Source organism: Moschus berezovskii, chromosome 9 (genome assembly GCF_049115385.1).
Source record: "Moschus berezovskii isolate FMDL1 chromosome 9, NW_MosBer_1.0, whole genome shotgun sequence".
Lineage (NCBI taxonomy): Eukaryota > Metazoa > Chordata > Mammalia > Artiodactyla > Moschidae > Moschus > Moschus berezovskii.
The window spans coordinates 57,883,583-57,902,394 of record NC_142468.1 but is presented as its reverse complement, the minus strand read 5'-3'; the positions used below and the strand labels follow the sequence as shown (position 1 = coordinate 57,902,394).

General features: G+C 40.6%; 1 protein-coding gene across 1 annotated transcript in view; it reads right to left on the bottom strand.

Annotated features, from left to right (window-relative positions):
- The window catches only part of USP3 (ubiquitin specific peptidase 3), a 112,474-nt gene extending 94,290 nt beyond the window's left edge, over positions 1–18,184 (bottom strand). Inside the window, exon 1 of the mRNA XM_055435450.2 lies at positions 17,512–18,184. Within this exon, the coding sequence (XP_055291425.2) occupies positions 17,512–17,602 (91 nt within the window). The 5' untranslated portion in view covers positions 17,603–18,184. The remainder of the gene's footprint in view (positions 1–17,511) is intronic.
- Between the last annotated feature and the right edge of the window lie 628 nt (positions 18,185–18,812).

Sequence of the window (18,812 nt, the reverse complement as noted above, 5' to 3'; positions counted from 1 at the left end):
GTTAATGTAAAATACTTCAGAAGCAAATGTACTTTAGAAGCACATTTCAAGGAGGTTTAGAAAACTGAATAAGATGCTACTCAGATAAAACACTTAAGTACACAAGCAACTTGGGTGTCAAAACCATACTGAGATATACTAAATTCTGAAGTATTCAGAACAGAAATTAAATCATGGTGCACCAATCTAATCAATCAAAATATATTGTACCTTGGTCATTGTAATGTGGGGTTACAGGCCAAGTCTTCAAAAATATTTTTCAAATTTCTAACTTTCGTTTTAACAAAGAAGCAAATAGAAATGATTTCAAATCACACCAGATTTAAGATATGGTGATCAGGGACTTCCCTGGTGGTCCAGTGGCTAGGGCTCCATGCTCCCAATGCAGCGGGCTATGGTTCAATCCCTGGTCGGGGAACTAGATCCCACATGCCATGACACGGCACAGCCAAATAAATAAAATAAATATATATAAAAAAGATACAGTGATCAGCTTATTTTTACAGACAGTAGGTTTAAACTTCTACTCTAAATAATTCAATTCTTTTTTATCCAGGATAAATAGGATTACCTGGTTCTCTTTAAGGGACACTGTCCTTGGTTCTCAGAGGCTAATTTTGAGACTGTGCTCTAGCCAATTTTTCAAAACTTTTTCATGTCAGGACATACATGGAAAATGATAACATCTGTATGGTGCATGTACGTAAATTGAAGAGTCATCGTGGGGGCCAGAAGTAATCTGCTTGGAGGCTCCAGCCACCCTTAGGCTGAGGGGACTGTTATCTCAACACATAGATAATCTTTTTATGGCCCTTCTGATGGAAAACTATGTTTCCCAATCTTTTACCTGGTTTTCTAGTAATGCAGGAAGAAGTCTCCCTTCTACTCCAATGCCCACTTGTTGGAACAAAGGCTTTTAAGTCATCAACCAGCTGAGAGGACCAGCAGCATTATCTAGGAATCCAAAGTGCTCCTCTGAGTTTATCCTACTCACTAATGTGCTGAGACCCACTGGAGAAAATGGACGGCCAAATCCTTATTTCTGTCCTAAGTATAACCGTCCTATCCTACCACCATTCTATAACCTGAGGGAGCAACCAGTTAATAGTATGACATGAAGGAATCTAATACAAATTAAATTAAAAGAGAAAACTACTAGAAATAGTTGAGTCTGAGCACTCAGGCAGTAAAACAGCACTGACGAATTTGTAAAAGGAAAAGAAAAGTCAACTGATTAAGATGAACACGGATGTAGACTAAAAATGTTTCCAAGGCCATTTCTAGCATTCTGATGTCAAGGTTTCCAAGACAAAAATATAATTACAATAAAGTACTTCACTTCCACAGCCTTGAATATATTTGTAAGGTCACCATAGATGTGACGATAGGAGCAGGCAGACAAGTAATTTGAAGCATTATAAAATTACTTACACAATATTGCTCACACAATTGAAAAGTTAAAACTTTCCATCTTCTCTGAAGATATCCAATAATACAAAAAAAATGTATATTTGTACAAGGCTTTTAGTTGCAGCATTATCTGAAATTGCAAAATACTGGAAACAACCTAAATACCCAAAGATAGGAGACCGTTCGAATTCACTCTGAACCACGACAAATGGAGTACTATGAATGGTTTAAAAATAAGGAAAATTTCTACAAACATGCAATGATATTCAGATATACTATTAAATGAAAGAAATTCCAAAAGAGTATACCTACTTTGATACATTTTGAGAGAGAAAGAAAACTCTCATGTATCTGCAACCTTTTTTTTTTTTTTTTACAAGAAAGAAACAAGGATAGATCAAAATAATTGGTTGTTTATAGAGCGTGGATAGGAATGAGAAGGGTGAGGTAGTAACACTTCTTGGTACGGTTTTAACTTTTGGAACTGCGTGTGTGTGTGAGAGTCACTCAGTTGTGCCTGACTCTTTGCGATCCCATGGGCTGTAGCCAACCAGGCTCCCCTGTCCATGGGATTTCCTAGGCAAGAATACTGGAGTGGGTAGCCATTCCCTTCTCCAGGAGATCTTCCCAACCCAGGGACTGAACCTGGGTCTCCTGCATTGGTAGGTGCATTCTCTACTATCTGAGCTACCAGGGAAGCCCATACTCACGTTTTATATACTCAAAAAAGTAAAATAAAATCAGCAAGGATAAGGCAGAAAAATTTTAAACGGAAATCAAACAAAAACAAATGAAGCAGACTGCATGTCAAGTAAGTGTGTTAAAAGAGGGAAGGAAAGGGAAGGAAAAGGAAGGAAAACACAACAATTTTTTAACATAATACTTTATATTTTGTGAGTATACAGACAAAAAACACCATTAAAAGTATTAAGCTCTAGTTATAAGCACTTTTCTTTGCAATGGCATGGGTCATTCAGTTCAGAACTACTTTCTCTGATTATGGCATGGAGCAAACAAGTACATGTGTTGAGGATAATGGGAACCAGATTCTCACTGTTAGAGAAGGGCATTACAAATGCAGAAAGGTACAAGACAAGACCTGCAGTGCTGAACTGGAATTAAAGGTACCAAAATGAACTCATGGTTACACAAACACACAAATATAAACAAATATATATATATTCACACATATACATTTTCATATTTCTTAATTCCTATTTGCTGAGAGATCTGAGGTTATAAACATTACTCCCCACTAAAAGGAATGATGGCTACTTGGAGAAATAGCATGATTCCAAGACAGGGGCAGGCTGAGTACAAGATGAGCCGGGAGCACTTTGCCATGTCAGAAAGTAAGGGCTCCAAGAACAATAGGGACATGTCAAAATTATGGCCTAAGAAGGTCTCCACTAGCCAAATCTAGGACAACTTGATCTTCAAAATAAATAGCAACAGGATGTTAAGAAATAAAATGAAAACCTGAGTTCATGTTAATAAAATAAATGAATAAACAAGTGAGTGAGAAAGGAAAGTGCGTCCCCTTATATAATTAGAAGAAATAAGTTAAAAAATCAACATCCTGCAACCAACCTAGTAACAACTGATTCAATCAAGAATCATCAGTGGATGCTAAATTACTAGATTAATGTTTGATGAGGAATGAGACAATTATATGTAAAATCTCAAAGCATCTGCTACAAATTAGTTATTAATAACAAAGGGAAAAAAGTAACTTTACAACAAAGAACCTTGCAAATATCACCTTAATAAAATAAATACTACCAAAATGAGACAAACCAATTTCATATATCTCTTGATAAAATGCCCTGAGAAGACACACTGCTTCTGCAGTATTCCTACCAAAACCTTGCACGACTTGAATCTAATCATAAAGAAACAACAGAAAAACTCAAATTGAAGTACACTCTACAGAAATACTCAAGACGTGAAAGACAGAGAAAGGATAAGGAACCGCTGGAGACTGAAGGAGACCAAAGGAGTTCACAACAAAAGGAAACACATCATCGTGGGTGAGATGCAGGGGAGCTGCGTGGGGCAACACAGCTGGGATATAGCTATGAAGGACACTATAGAAAGGACATTATTGAGACAACTGGGAAAATCTGAGAATGCAAAGTGTATTCAATACTACTACTATATCAGTCACTAAATGTCCCAATGTTAACCAGGATCCCATGCTGAATGAAAAGAAAGCCCTTGTTCTTGACGGGGGGAATAAAGCATTTACGGATGAAGGAACATGAGGTCTGCAAATTATTCAGCGATGGGAGTGGGGGGGATATACAGAAAGAAGGTACACATGTAACACAGAGGTGGCAAAACGTTAACTCATGAATAGGTAGAGTACAAGGGAGTTCTTTGTATTATTCTTAATAATGTTCCTTTAAGTGTGAAAGTGTATCAAAATAAAAAAAGGGTTTTCAGATTTTTAAATTTTTATTCTTTACTTCCTATTAAAAACATACTTTTTGAAAATTACTATAACACAAAGGAAAAGGTTAAATTACCATTGTACAGAGCCAAACAGTACTATAAACCTGGCAGTAACTTCCCTTTATTAATGGATGACAAACTAATCCAGTAAAAATATTATAACAGATTAATTGCAGTAGTCCAAATGACCTTACAACCATGTTTCTTTCATATATCCAAACTCTGGCTCCCAATTTCCCAAGCAGAGCCAAACCAAGAGGCTTATCTACTCTCTCTGCTGACTCTGGTAATAGCAACAGTATTTTGCTCTGCTTATCAAGGAAGGTAAATCTGAGTTTAAACTTTTACTCAAAAATAGTACCGCAAAATTTCAGTTTTAGTGATTTAACTCTCTGGATGATTACTAATAAAATCCACCTCTGATAAGGCAAAGCATGTTTTTACCCTAAAAGCTGCATTTAAAAATATTTCATTTAAAAATAAACACCAATTGGGATTCCTTGGTGGTCCAGTGGTTAAGACTCTACACCGCCAATGCAGGAGATGCAGGTTCCATCCCTGGCCAGGGAACTAAGATCCCACATGCTTCACAGCATGGCCAAACAATTTGAATTAATTAAATAAAAATAAACACCAAATTAAGCATGGCAGACCAAATTCTCTCTTATCTCCTCTCCACCCCATTTCACTAAAATGACAATAAAAAATTAAATTGATAGTGACTCACAAAGAGAACATGTGAGACAGGCAAACTTCAGGAAGAAGTCGAACGAGCAGTAACAATCTTTGTAGCGTGAAGAAAGGTACAGCCCAAGTGCCAGCAGAGAAGAGTGCGGACGGGAGGCACGGGAGGCAGTTCTGGACTTAGGGACACAGGGCACAGCAGACAGCAAAGTAAAGGTGGCACTAAAAACAAGGGGTCCAAGGGCTGCAAGGAACAATGAACTCATGAACTTCCCACTCCCTCATGTCAGAACATCAGCGGCCAGGTGTACAGCTCCCAGAGGGAATACCGAAAAAAATGGAGCTAAAAAAAGAAATATCCATACAGACGTTTTGACTGTCTTCCTCCAGTGAAGAAGGTGGCCTGTCCCCAACTTTACGGTGAAGCCCAATGTATACAAGCCTCACAGAGCTTTTTAGTGCCCCACTCTTACATGAAAAAACAGACAGATAAAATAAGATCCTGTGAAGGAAACCTCTAGTTTGAAAGAACCATTGTGAAAAGAAAAAGAGGAACCCAGAGACAAGAGAAACAATGCAGACAGCACAGAAAAGCCTCAGAACAAACTCTAAAACCCAGGAGTAATGAGAGAAGATGCTGCAAAACAATAGCAATAGGATGTATGGAAAAACAATGGTCAAAAAAGGAGAAAAAGCTTTTAAAAACAATAAATACTATTATCAAAACTCAATAGAAGGGTAGAAGGGAAAACAAAAACAAGGAAATATCTCAGGAACTAGAACCAAAAGGCAAAGAAATAAAAAGATAAGGAAATTACAGTTTCTACCCACGGTCCTCAACATTCAATTAACAGAAGTTGTACAAAGAAAAATGTACAAACTAGGAGATTTAAGTATGGGAAGACGAGTGTACTCTCAAATGCACAGATTGAAAAGTCCCTTGAGAACCCATCACAAGAAAAGAAAAACTAAGCCATGCCAAGACACATCACTCTGAAATTCCGGAACACCAAGGATAAAAGGAAAATCCTAAAAGCTTCCAGGAGAAAGAATAAAAGGCTATATATGAAGGAACGGTCATCAAAAAGGCATCACATTTCTGAAGAAAAAAAAACACTGAAAGCCTAAAAACAAAGGAACACTGCTTCCAAAATTCTGAGAGGGACTTCCCTGGCAGTCCAGAGGTTAAGACTGGGCTTTCAATGGGAGGGGCGTGGGTTTGATCCCTAGTCAGGGAATGAAGATCCCACAAACTGTGCTGTGTCACCAAAAAAAACAAAAAAATTCTAAGAGAAAAATCTTTTTTTAACTAACAGTCTATAGTCAACCAAGCAGTCAAGTACAAAAGGTAGAATAAAGGTGTCAGACTTGCATGGGATCAAAAATGTGGCTCCCCTGAGAAAGGAGCTAGCTGATGTACTCAGCACAATGGTCTAATAAATGGTCTAATGGTCTAAGGAAGGGAAAGACCTGGGATCCAGGGAACGGGATCCGACACAAGAGGACAGTGAGGGATCACAGGATAAACACTGTCCAGTCGGCCTAGGGAACAGTCAGCTCAGATGGAAGTGAGGGCACTTGAGGAAGGAGAGCCTCAGGAATAATACTGCTAAGAGACTGTGTTTAAATGCTTGGAAAATAATATTCATAGACATTTGACAAATGGATACGTTACATTTGGGAGAAAATGTAAAGAAAATAAAGTAAGCAATTTAAAAAAAGCAATTACTAACTAAAGGAAAAATAAAATGACAGAAAATAAAAAAAAGTAATCACAATATTAATAAAAATTTGTGGTCTGGTCATATTGAGAAATGGAGGGGGGCAGAGGAAAGGGTAATGAAATACTAATGTCCTCACTTACCACCACAAGATGTCAAGAGATGCTACCTAGAATGGATAAATTGAAAAATAATAATGTATTACTCAGAAGTATGTGGGTAAACATGACAGAGAGCTAATAGAGCTAAAAGTGGTTGTCTGTGGACAGTAGGACTGAGGGTGGAGGGAAGGGAGCCTGCTGTTCTATTTTGAACCTTCTGATACTATACTGTAAGACGTAACTGTATAATGTACTACTTTTTGAAAACACTAATCTTTAAAAGGTAAACTGATATAACAATCTTATCAATTCATGAAGTTGCCTAAACCACTGTTTTCCATCTTAAAAAATGCCTATCACCTATTACACGAAATAAAAATTACAAAAGCTGTTTATCATTTGGGACCAGGCACCTTCTGAACTCCCTGTATACTACAAGGCTAATTTCCAGAGCTAATGGTATGTGTCCTCTACTAGAGAATGTAATTTCAAAGCTGGTCAAAATTTATCATCTATATGTTAACAGAGCCAGATACCTACAGAGCCAGAAGACAGGGCATCTGGTCCTGCTGATTTCCTACACAGAGGCAAATTCTGATCCATAAGACTGGTCCCCTCACTCACTCGAGCATTTTACTCTATTTTGAAATGCATTTCTGAAATCAGTCCTCAAAAGCGATTGAAAACAACATATGGAAACAATGTATGTGAAACCACATATGCTCAATTGTAATGCACTAAACATCTTTTATTATTCATTCTATCACAGACTCAGACTTGTTCAAACCCACTTTGGTTAAAAAAAAAAAAAGACACCTATGAAGCTATTATGCTTTTATCTGTTCTACAGTCTTCAGCTAAATGCTGGAACTGTGCCCCTAACTACAAATGAGAGGAAAGGGTAGTGGAGAGGATTAAAACTACTCAAGTCAAAGCAGATTACTAAATCAGAGTCAAAATGGCCACTTCTCCTTTGGAAGACCAGACACAAATAACCACAGAAAAATTATCAGGAGCTTATATTGTTTCAAAAATAACTCTCCTTATGAAGCTGATTATACAGAGTATGAACACAAAAACCATGAATCACTTAAGAAAAATTCTGGCATCCAATATTTCCATTTATTTAATATAGCAAGATCTGATGCAATTCCACACTTTGCCAACAACCTGAGTAAGCAAATCCATGGTTAAATAGTAAAAGGATATTCAAAAGAAGTGAATCAAGTCATAAATGTAAACTCACAACTATTACTTCAAAACAAAAGCAAGTGTATGCAAGACAAGAAAAGATGCACACACATAATTTATAGGAAGCACTCCCTCCCATAAATCAACAAAACATTCAAGACGTTAAGGGACCTCATTATCAAAGACTTTACTCAGAGAGCAGGTTTAATATCTATGTTGTACAATCCTTTTTCTAGCTTTTTGTGGTTATACAGTATAGGTTAGCACTAAAGTACAAATCTGTGTGAAATTAACACAGTTTTATTTACTGGTGTGCTGGGAAACTATCCTTTTAAAAATCAATGGGACTATTTATGAAGAAATGGAAAGAAAAAGCATAAACTGGGCATATACTTATACTCTGCTTAAAGGGCTAGATACCCAATATTACAGAAAATAGGCACCTGTAAACTCCATTAGCTGTTCTAATTATTTGCTGCAAAGCAAGAACTGGAATTTTTTCTTTTTACAACCAATAGGTACATTAAAAAAAAATCTGACCCACATTTTTCCAAAAATCTATATTAATCATTCAAAGGAAAAAAGTCTCAAAAAATATTTTTTAAATGAGGTTCTAAAAAGACTACACACAAACAAAACACTTGAAATAACCGAAATGAAACCGATGCAATTAAATTAAGTCAGAATTAAATTCTCACATCATGAATGTTGAGCTCTGGCAGCTACTTCATACACGTAAGGTGAAGCTTGAGTCTGTTGTTGCAAACAGTTTCTCCAATGCCAAAAGAGCTCACAATTAACATTCAAAATAACTCAGATGGAAACTAGAGTTAATCTCAGTTTTACTGTGTGACACTAAAATTTAAAAACCACTCAATCAAAAATATAAATGTCAGCCCCAGACTAAGTTAAATATAAGTTCTTTTAAAAAAAATTAGAATATTTTTCAACATTTATCTATTATCCTAGAGAAACATTCTGTAACCAAAAAAAAAAAAAATGTGCTGCCTAGAAATTTCAGCATGATCTTTACAAACTCTGACCAAAACAAAGGAATGGACAATGATCTATTATCTAAAAAGGAAAACCTGAGCATGGTCAGTAAGAACAAAGATTTAAAGAAGTTAAATCAACAAGTGTACTATCTTACAATCGGTTAAATTAAACCTGCAGGAACATGACAGTTAATCACCAGCCTGCTCTGCCCGGTGATGAGATAGTTCAAGAACAGTCCATGAAATTAAGAGTTTTCAGGACAGGGCAAGGATAAATAGGCAAGTAGATTTCTAAAGGCTGCCTTAAACCCAGCTAGAACAAAGAAAAAATATCAGGAAAGAACATCTACTCAAAATGGAAAACAGCCCGCTGATAGTTATTCAATTCTAAAGCACAGGACAAAGTCTCCAGATAAAATCCAGTCGGTTATAATATCTTTTCAAAGACACAAGCTGGTTCATATTCAAAATAAATTCTCAATTCCCTCCTCAAAAGGGTCTTAGAAAATTTAATTAGCTAGTGGTGATTAATGGTGAAGCATTTAGCTAACACAAATACTAAGACAACTACAAACTTCACTTTTCAATGTGGAGGTTTTGTTTCAACAGAAGTTTTCAAAATCTGAAGTTGCCTTCTTAATCTTACCTGTATATTATATATCTGTAAAAAGCAAACATATACCTGTTTTTCAGTATGTCTTAAGAAGTGTGCATGGGGGGCGGGGAAGGGATATCTTGTTTTAAGCACTGCAGCCTAAAGACTATAAGTAACTTCTACAAGAAATATGATTGGAAAATCTTAAAATATAATGAAATGGAAACTGCCTAAAAGCAAAGATTCAAATAACCCCTGAGCTACCATCAGCAAAAGCAAAATTCTCTATCTTAAGAATTCTCTCCCTCCCCCACCCCATAACAAACAACCTCCAGGAAGAATCTCCTCCAGCAGAAACAAAATGAACAAATGGGAGGGGGGCACGTTTATAAAATAACAAAGAGCTCACTGCATTTTATCCTTATCCACAGCTATGGTGAGAAGGCTGGTTCATGATATCTAACCTAAAGTAAACCTCATTTCAGCCTACAAAAAAAATCTATCTGAACCAAAATTTAGACATTCAAAAACAGTGTTCTTCCAACTGTATTAACAGCCTTCTTCCACCTTGCTGGTATTTTAATCAATAAACAAAGGGAGGAAGGGCTAATTAAATATGGAAATTTAAAATAAATTATTTCCAAAATGTAGAATTTAAAATACACTTTCACATCAAAAATCTTCAGAGGAATTACTTCAAGTATGTCTCCAAACACATTAATCCTTTAAATTATCAATCAGTAAGTGACTAGATGACAAAATAAAGAACCTGCTTTTCAAAAGGCAAGCCAAAAGTATGGTTTGAATGGTATTTGAATTTAAGCTCTGGGCTATCTCTAATATCCCCAAGCATCTTGAGCAACTCTGTTAATCTTTGTCTCAGTTTCACAATCTATGAAACAGGAAAAACTACAAGGATGGGTAGTTAATTAAATTAGTCAGGATTAAACGCTGGCCAACTGCTTTGAAGTTCCTTTATGTTGTTCTCAGTTCTCCTCCTACTCAGTAAAACTAGTAGATGAGAAAACATCTGGAATTACTATATACACTAACATCTGCAGACTCACAGCAGTTAAAAGATGACCTCTGTTTACAAGTTTCTAAGCCGAAGATCATTCAACAACCCAGGGAGATTTCAAGATACAATTGCAATAAACATTTTTTTAGGTAAATTTCCTTTCATTGTGAAACATACCTTCTCTTACCTACATTCTCAAAACAGACTATTAGAAATCACAGGGCATCTTGAGAAGTCTTGGGGCGAAACAATTCTAGGTAAGATGAACAAGCTGCTGCCGCTGCTAATGGTTTTCTCAGCATTCTAAGCTATCAATCAAGGTAAGCTTCATTACAAATAAATCCTCCAAAAAGTAACAGCCCCTGCTGAGAATCTAAGTACTTTCTTCTAAGCCATCTGTCCAGGAAAGCTCTACTAAAACACCTAGAATGCAGTGGCTCTTGTGTTTAAAGGAGCTATGAATAAACATAAAACACTAAAATACATTAACAATATATAGTTCCCACTTCAAACACTGATAAGCTACTATCCAAGTCTACTTGGATGCTTAGGTTGAACACAAAACCCACGGTCTGGACACAATCAAAGGACACTAGTATTTTCTTTCAAAGAAGGAAATTATCTAATATAGCTCAAGAAGTGGGAAAAAACTGCAAAAGAAAAAAACAACACAGGATAGGGAAAATGCCCTTGTAAATTACTCCCTGATGGGAGTGGGACTCAATTAAATTTTAAAACAGGAATTTACATTACTCAATGAGCTACAAACTAAGTTACTCACTGTTCTGCTCACTGAGCGACAAACACTAGAAAAACATAAATATTTCTAAATTAGTTTAAAGGATTCAAAATTAATCTATCAAATTCCAGTAAAGAAGGAAATCGTTTAAATTTCAAAGTGGAAAAAGTAGGATAAGAGCCTAAGGCTAATGCTGTAAAAGCAAAGAATGATGAGAATGAGCTATTTTGAGAATAAATGAATAACAAGAAACTGAAACAAACAGTTCAAATTCACCCCTCAACCCCATCCTTTCCCCTGCTTTTAGGCCATGAAGGATATTCTTCGCATACTACTAAGAATACTATTCGGAGAATAACTTCAGATCCATGTGTCAAAACTTCTTCACAACATCAAAATGTTAGGCTCAGTCCCTAGACTGCAGCCTCTTCAAATGAAAACATGGAGCACATTCTTAATCCCAGCTTCTTCACATCTACTACCAATTATTCAGAGACTTTGGAAATAAGCTTAGGCTGCTTTAAAGTTCTAGGGGCTGGGATTCCAGGTGGGATACTGACAGAAAAACTAGAAAGACAACTGCGTTTGACTTAGGCTTACAAATCTTATCGAAAAAGTTAAAATTCTTCAGAAAAGTGTATGAAATTTAAATATTAATCCTCAAAAGTATCACAGGCCCACTGATTTTTAACTGTCCCATCCACATTTACTATTAAAATGTCATACCTGCCCACCTATAAACACAGAATGTCAAAAGAATACAAATTCATCACACAGAATGTCAAAAGACTACAAATTCATCATGATAACAAGACTGCAGATGGTCAGTTCCTCACAATCCAGTCAAAGTTTACTTTACAGACTAAAAGCCAGGAGTGGTGACCGGTGAAAGCATTCTGGGGAGAAGCTCACTTACTATGCTTTCCATTTATTTTAAACATCAAGTTTAAGGCCAATCCAGCCACCGTCAAAAGGAAGAAAGTTCCTTCATTCATTAAGCAAATATTTACTGAGTGTCTTATTACATGCTCAGTTCAGTTGCTCAGTCGTGTCCGACTCTTTGCGACCCCATGAATCACAGCACGCCAGGCCTCCCTGTCCATCACCAACTCCTGGAGTTCACTCAAACTCATGTCCATCGAGTCAGTGATGCCATCCAGCCATCTTATTCTCTGTCGTCCCCGTCTCTTCTCACCCCCAATCCCTCCCAGCATCAGAGTCTTTTCCAGTGAGTCAACTCGTCGCATGAGGTGGCCAAAGTATTGCAGTTTCAGCTTTAGCATCAGTCCTTCCAATGAACACCCAGGATTGATCTCCTTGCAGTCCAAGGGACTCTCCAGAGTCTTCTCCAACACCACAGTTCAAAAGCATCCATTCTTCGGTGATCAGCTTTCTTCACAGTCCAACTCTCACATCCACACATGACCACGGGAAAAACCATAGCCTTGACTAGACGGACGTTGGTTGGCAAAGTAATGTCTCTGCTTTTTAATATGCTATCTAGGTTGGTCATAACTTTCCTTCCAAGGAGTAAGCGTCTTTTAATTTTCTGGCTGCAGTCAGCATTTGCAGTGATTTTCAGTTCAGTCGCTCAGTCGTGTCCGACTCTCCGCGACCCCATGAATCACAGCACGCCAGGCCTCCCTCTCCATCACCAACTCCCGGAGTTCACTCACACTCATAAAAATATGGAACGCTTCGCGATTTGGAGCCCCCAAAAATAAAGTCTGATACTGTTTCCCCATCTATTTCCCATGAAGTGATGGGACCAGATGCCATGATCTTCGTTTTCCCTCCCATGCTAGGCGCTTAATTTCATACAGGGTTACTACTAGACAGCAGTAAATGCATTCAACCTTACAATGAACAAATGACTGATCCTATCCAGAAAATTTAGTCTACTGGGCATACAAGAGTCTTCTTTAGATGTAGGTTGTGAGAGAAATCTGGTACAAAATAACCCATCACCCCATCAAGGAGATATCTCATTTTTAGCTCAAGTTTTATCACAAATGACAAGTTTATTACCATTGAGATGGGATCAATAATCAGGGCTCTATCCAACTAAATGTATCTTCAAAAAAGGATTAATCTCCAATAACCATCCCAAATTGCAAAATATTTACTTAATCTACACTTACTTTTCTTAGGTAATGTGAGGGCAAGTGTGTACTAGAAACTATAGGAGGATTTCTCAACTCTTTAAAGAATTAATCAAGGAAAAATTTTTCATTCCTATGCTATTAAAATATCTACAATTTAACTGGCTATTTAACCCAAACCCTTAAAGTCTTTGGCTCACCTTAGTTATGAAAACAGTTGGGTTTAGAGTATCTTCTTAAACAATCCGAGTTTTCTCCCCAGTATTTTACCACTGGTTCAACCCTTTTACCCACACACACATACACAAATGAAATGCCCAAGTCTCCAGCTTCTGAAAACAGCATCTGGTATGTGCACTTAACAAAAACCTTGAAAGAATGACCTCGTTTTTATTTAAAACGTTTTCATTTAAAAACAAGAATGAATTTAGCAAAATTAGACATAAATCAACTTTTACCTTATTAGGAGATTACTACTTTCAACACTTACCTTAAGCCACAACATGGATTTAACTTCTAACCAGTTAGTTTCCTGTCTCTCCCCAACTAGATTAAACTGCAACCTTTTTTGAGAGCAAGGCACTGACTACTGGAGTCCATCGTCCAGCTTATATATTATAAATTCTGTGAATCTCCATGCAGACATAAATGCTGCTAGTTTTAAGACCTTAAGGAATTCTTTAATATTTGAAAGCTATTTTGATAAGAGCAGGTGTCCTTAACTATTACTATTGTTGTATACAAGTGGGTTCTCAGAGTGTGATCCTGAGCCCCTAAGGGTTTCCAAAACCCTTCAGAGGTACATGAGGTCAAACTATTTTCATAAATAATACTGATGTTACTTTTATTCTCTACCCTTATTCTCTCACAAGCATGCAGTGGAGTTTTCCAGAGGCAACCCAATGTGTGATATCTCAAGAGACCGAAGGCAAAGGCAGATGTAAAAATCCAGCTGTCTTCTATTAAGCCAAACAACAAAGACAGTTAAAAAAATTAAAATAATGCCAGTCTTCTCACCAAATTTTTGTTTTGAAAATGTATGTAAATTACTATTTGTTAATAGGTAATGGATTTATTATTATTAATTGTAAAGGATATAATAAATATATATTATATGCTGCTGCTAAGTCACTTCAGTCGTGTCCGACTCTGTGTGACCCCATAGACAGCAGCCCACCAGGCTCCCCCGTCCCTGGGATTCTCCAGGCAAGAACACTGGAGTGGGTTGCCATTTCCTTCTCCAATGTGGGAAAGTGAAAAGTGAAAGTGAAGTCGCTCAGACATGTCTGACTCGTAGCGACCCCATGGACTACAGCCCACCAGGCTCCACTGTCCATGGGATTTTCCAGGCAAGAGTACTGGAGTGGCTTGCCATTGCCTTCTCCAATATATTATATACATATAATTTTCAGTACAACAAATATCAATAGCTATTAGCCATACAAACAAAGGCTCTTTGGGTTCTCAATAATTTTAAGAGGGTAAAAGAGGCCTGAAAACAAAAAGTTTGAGAACCGCTGTGGTACACAATTACATAACATATACCATAACATGTACCAAGGGCTTTCCACAGATAAGAAGCTCAAGTTAATTCCGAAGTATAATTACTTCTTACACCCCCTAATCTTGTTGAGTAATAGATCTCCTTGCAAAGCATAATTCAGCATAAAGCCAGTCTGTCCTAGTCCCTATTTAAGGGGCTTTAGATAGTTAAGTATTCAGAGTCCTTTTTATAAAGATGTTCTGACCTATAAAACCACCTATTACTTGAATAGTGCTTGGAGTCTCTCAAAGTTTGCACAAAAATTACCTTGTGCATCCATCCATCCTAACAGCAACCTGTGAAGTAAATGTGAAGTACTACCCATTTTTTACAAATGATATCATAAGACTCATGCTCAAAGGAAACAGAACTACTTTCCAAGGATGTATTGCTACCTAGAAGAGCCTAGGATGTTGGTCTTTTGCAATATGCTTGGCTGCCTTAAGGCTGTTTCACTGTGATGTAACTGCAAGCTCCCAAAGAAAACAGGGCAAGGGCATTACTTTTATTGTCCCGGTGCCAAGACAGGGATTTTCCCCTCCCTAAAAAGAACGTAATCAGACTCAACACTCGGTCACCGCATTATTCCACACACTGGCTACTCTTTTGGTGCCCTACCAAAAAGAAAAGCAAAGAATGAAAGGAAAGAAGAAATTCAAGAGTGTTGGAGAATAAATACCAGAATACATAACCCTCCAAGATGATGAATTAGCCAAAGACTCATAGTTAATAATCATTTAATCACTGAAACAACAGGCAGGCAAGAACAAGATCAAGCTCAATATAAAAATATGAAATTATATCAATGAATGGATACCAACAGGTTAGTGGGAGGCCGGCATGAAATGGGTTCAATTCACAGAACTTGAGCAGAAGGAAAGAATCCACATAAAGTTGCGAAACTAGCTTTATTAGTTCTACAAATGAAAGCTCATGACTAAAATCACCCTCTCAAAGCAATGTCAGAAACAAACATTGTTGCAAGATGCAAAGATGCCATCCTAGCCCTTGGACAAGAAATAACCCCTCCCTTAGAGCTAGCCATACTAGTTTGCTCCTTGTATCAGCACAAGCCTCTAAGTTATGTTCCATTTTAACTTTAGTTCCTCAAGAGATGTTCGATCTTCAGCACCTCTTTCCCACAGTCAAGTGGACACCCTGACTGACAAAGGCAAGGCTGACTCACAACAGGATATCTGTCACTTGCATAAACTCTTTCCCTTTTTCTAGATGCATGTGCTCAGTGAGGCCATTTTAAAATTTGATGTGAGTTTACCTAGGAAAAGCCATAAGGGAGCTGTCTGCTTTGCATCCCTGTAGTTTACGACAGAGTAAGTAATTTCATCATTCCTCATGAGGTATGCTTTTCCTAGTGTTTACTTTGGTCATTTCTTCCCCCAAATCTCTTGGAAAAAAAAAAACAACTTACCACAATGGCAGCACCACAGCTACAATTATAGCTAATGCAACATCAACTAATTTGTAAAGCAATTTGACACACCTTATTTGTTGTTTCATACTCAACATTTACTGTGGGAGAAACATTCGTAGGTAAGTTTTCTGCACCCTCATAAAAGAACTGCAATACTGCACTGCAAAATCAATTAACCGGTTATAATCTTTATAGGCTTCGTGCAGAAAAAGACAATCTGACTTTACAAAGGCAGGCAAAGGATCAAACCTCTCAGAGCTCAAGGAAACCTCAGTTATCTCGACTCCTTATACCAGGGAACATCTTTCTTTGTGGCTGTTGCCTGTGTTTTTCTCCAAGGACATAATAACCACCATTTAAGAAGTAACCTGTCAAAAGTGTTAAGGCATTCTCTAAACTATCTTCCTAGCTCCGGCCCATAATGAGAAACGTCACACAGCTAAACCGTACCACTGCTCTTTTCTCCTCTTTATTTCTTCAAATGAACTTAAGATTTTTGAAATGCACAATTTACATTCTACACCCCAACCCAAGCTGCCACCGATCACCTCAAAGCTAATAAACAAAGACTATCGGCTGCACCAGGGCCCTACCAGGAAGTAATCAAAGCAGTGTGGCCGGTGCGATCCTAAGTCGCTAGAGCAGACAATAAGAGGGCACTGGGGCTTCCAAGGGGCCCGGCAGAAGGAGTTAAGACGCTTAAGCAATGCAAAAGCACTACATAAACCTAATAACTGTCCTTCAGCACATGGACTCGGAAATCCCAAAGCAGTTTCAACCCACCAAGAAGACCTGAAAGCCAACGCGAGCCGCCCCTCCAAAGCAGCTGCTCCATCAGCCTTCTGAGCTTTTTTAGCCCGCAGCCTGTTTTCAAACTTCCCCCTCCCGTGCTGATGAAAGTCTCTGACCTCGGCCTCCCGAGTTCTGAGCACCTCTCGGGGTCGCGGCTCCCGCCCACCGGGCGTGGGTCGGGTCGCTGGAGCATAGGGGGAAGCGAAAGGAAGAGGGGCCGGAGCAGGTAGCCAAGGGCCCCAGCGCGCCCAGCAGCCCAGACAAAGCTGCCCGCAAGAGCGGCGCTTTTCCTGTCCGGTCGAGGAGGGGACACAACTCGGGCCCCGCCACACGTGCGGCCGCCTTGTGGGGGCCGGACACTCACTCCCGCGGCCCCCCGACCCGGCGACACTGGCCAGCACAGCCCCCCGGCACTGCCCGGCGGCGCGGGGGCGCGAGCCGCAGGCCAGGGTCCCGGCTCGCCGCCGTCCCCACGCGCTCGTGGCCCCCGCGGGCTCGCATCCCTCGCGGGCCTCTCCTTCGCCGGCCGGACCGTCGGGCCACGGGAAACAAAGGAGCCGCCGCCGCCGCTCCGCCCGCCGCCGCTCCGCACTCCTCACCGCGCACCCCTCCCCAGCCGCCGGGCCCGCACCGCTTCCCGAGACCGCGAGTCCGGCGCCCGCGGCCCCTAGACGGCAGGCCTGGCGGAGCCGGGGCCTCGGGTGCGCTGCAGGGCCGCCTGGGGCCGCACTCACCGCTGCAGCACCAGGACGACGGGGAGCCGTTGGGGAACTTGGCTGAGTCCGGAGCGATGCAGACGCTGGAGCTCAGGTGCGGACACTCCATGGCCACCAGGAGAGCGGCGAGGAGGACTGAGGCTCCGGGACCCGGCGAGGCGGGGGCGGAGGAACTCGGAAGACTCCGTCTGGGGTCGCTCCTCGCCGGGCGCTCGGCCGACGGCGGCTGCGTCCCGAGCCCTTGCGTCAAAGAAAGCAAAAGCTTCCGGGCGCCGGGTTTTCTCGCCCGCCGTCTCCAAAGGTCCGGCTCCGGAAAACGTGGTGCTCCGGAATCCGGGTTCTGCCGCCACCCCTAGGTTGGGGGCTTCCGTCTTCCCAGGCCGGCCCCGCCCCGCCCCTGGGCAGGCCCCGCCCCCAGGCCCGGCCCCGCCCCCGTCTTCTCCAGCTGGGTGGGGTCCGCGCGCTCGCAGGCGGGTGGCCCAGAGTCAGACTGCGCTCGGAAGTGACTTTCCCAACTCCGCTACCCCGAGCAGCCGCGGCTTCCCCCGGCCCCGAGAAGGGCGGGGCGCCAAGCCGGGGCACGCCGGTCCGGTCCGGTCCGCTGCTTTTTCCCCGGCCTGGGCGAGCGCTCGCAGTCAGAAAAAACTGATCCTGCGTAATGAGATGGTCTGACTACACCGGGGTAGAAAATCTGGTCACGAAAGAAAGTGTGAAGAAGAAAATAAAAACCACACGGGCAGACAGAGAGCCCCCATTTTGCACACTGTGGCTTAGACTCAGAGAGGTTAAAGGCCCGGCCCCCGGTGGCCCAGCGGGCTGCATGGGTCCCAGAGCAGTACTGGTTTTGTGGTCTGCTCCCTGCGGCAGGTACCATACTGACCGTGTTCTAGTTCTGGACTAGGTTCTAGACTTGTGGCCTTAGCCTGCCACTTGGGTGTGAGGTGGCGGGGGCGATCGTGAACCTGGGTTCAAACCCTGTCACTATGAATCACTACTGGCATTACTCGAGCATATGATCGGAGATTCAGATCTCAACGTCCAGTTTAAGTTTAAGCGAGATAGCTGTAACCTAGGTTTGCTGAGTGGGCGCGCCCGTGCCGGTGATCAGGTGATAAAAAGGAAAGGGATCTAACGTTTGTTAAACACCCACTGCTGTCTCCTAGCCAGGCACTTAACACACAATACCTCATTTCAACCGCGCACCACCCCGCCAGCTGCTGTTACCATCCTCCCTTTTTACCGCAGGGGAAACCGAGCCTTTAATTAGTTAATCCGCGCCGGGATTGGATCCCCGCCTCTCTGACCTCTCAGTCCAAAAA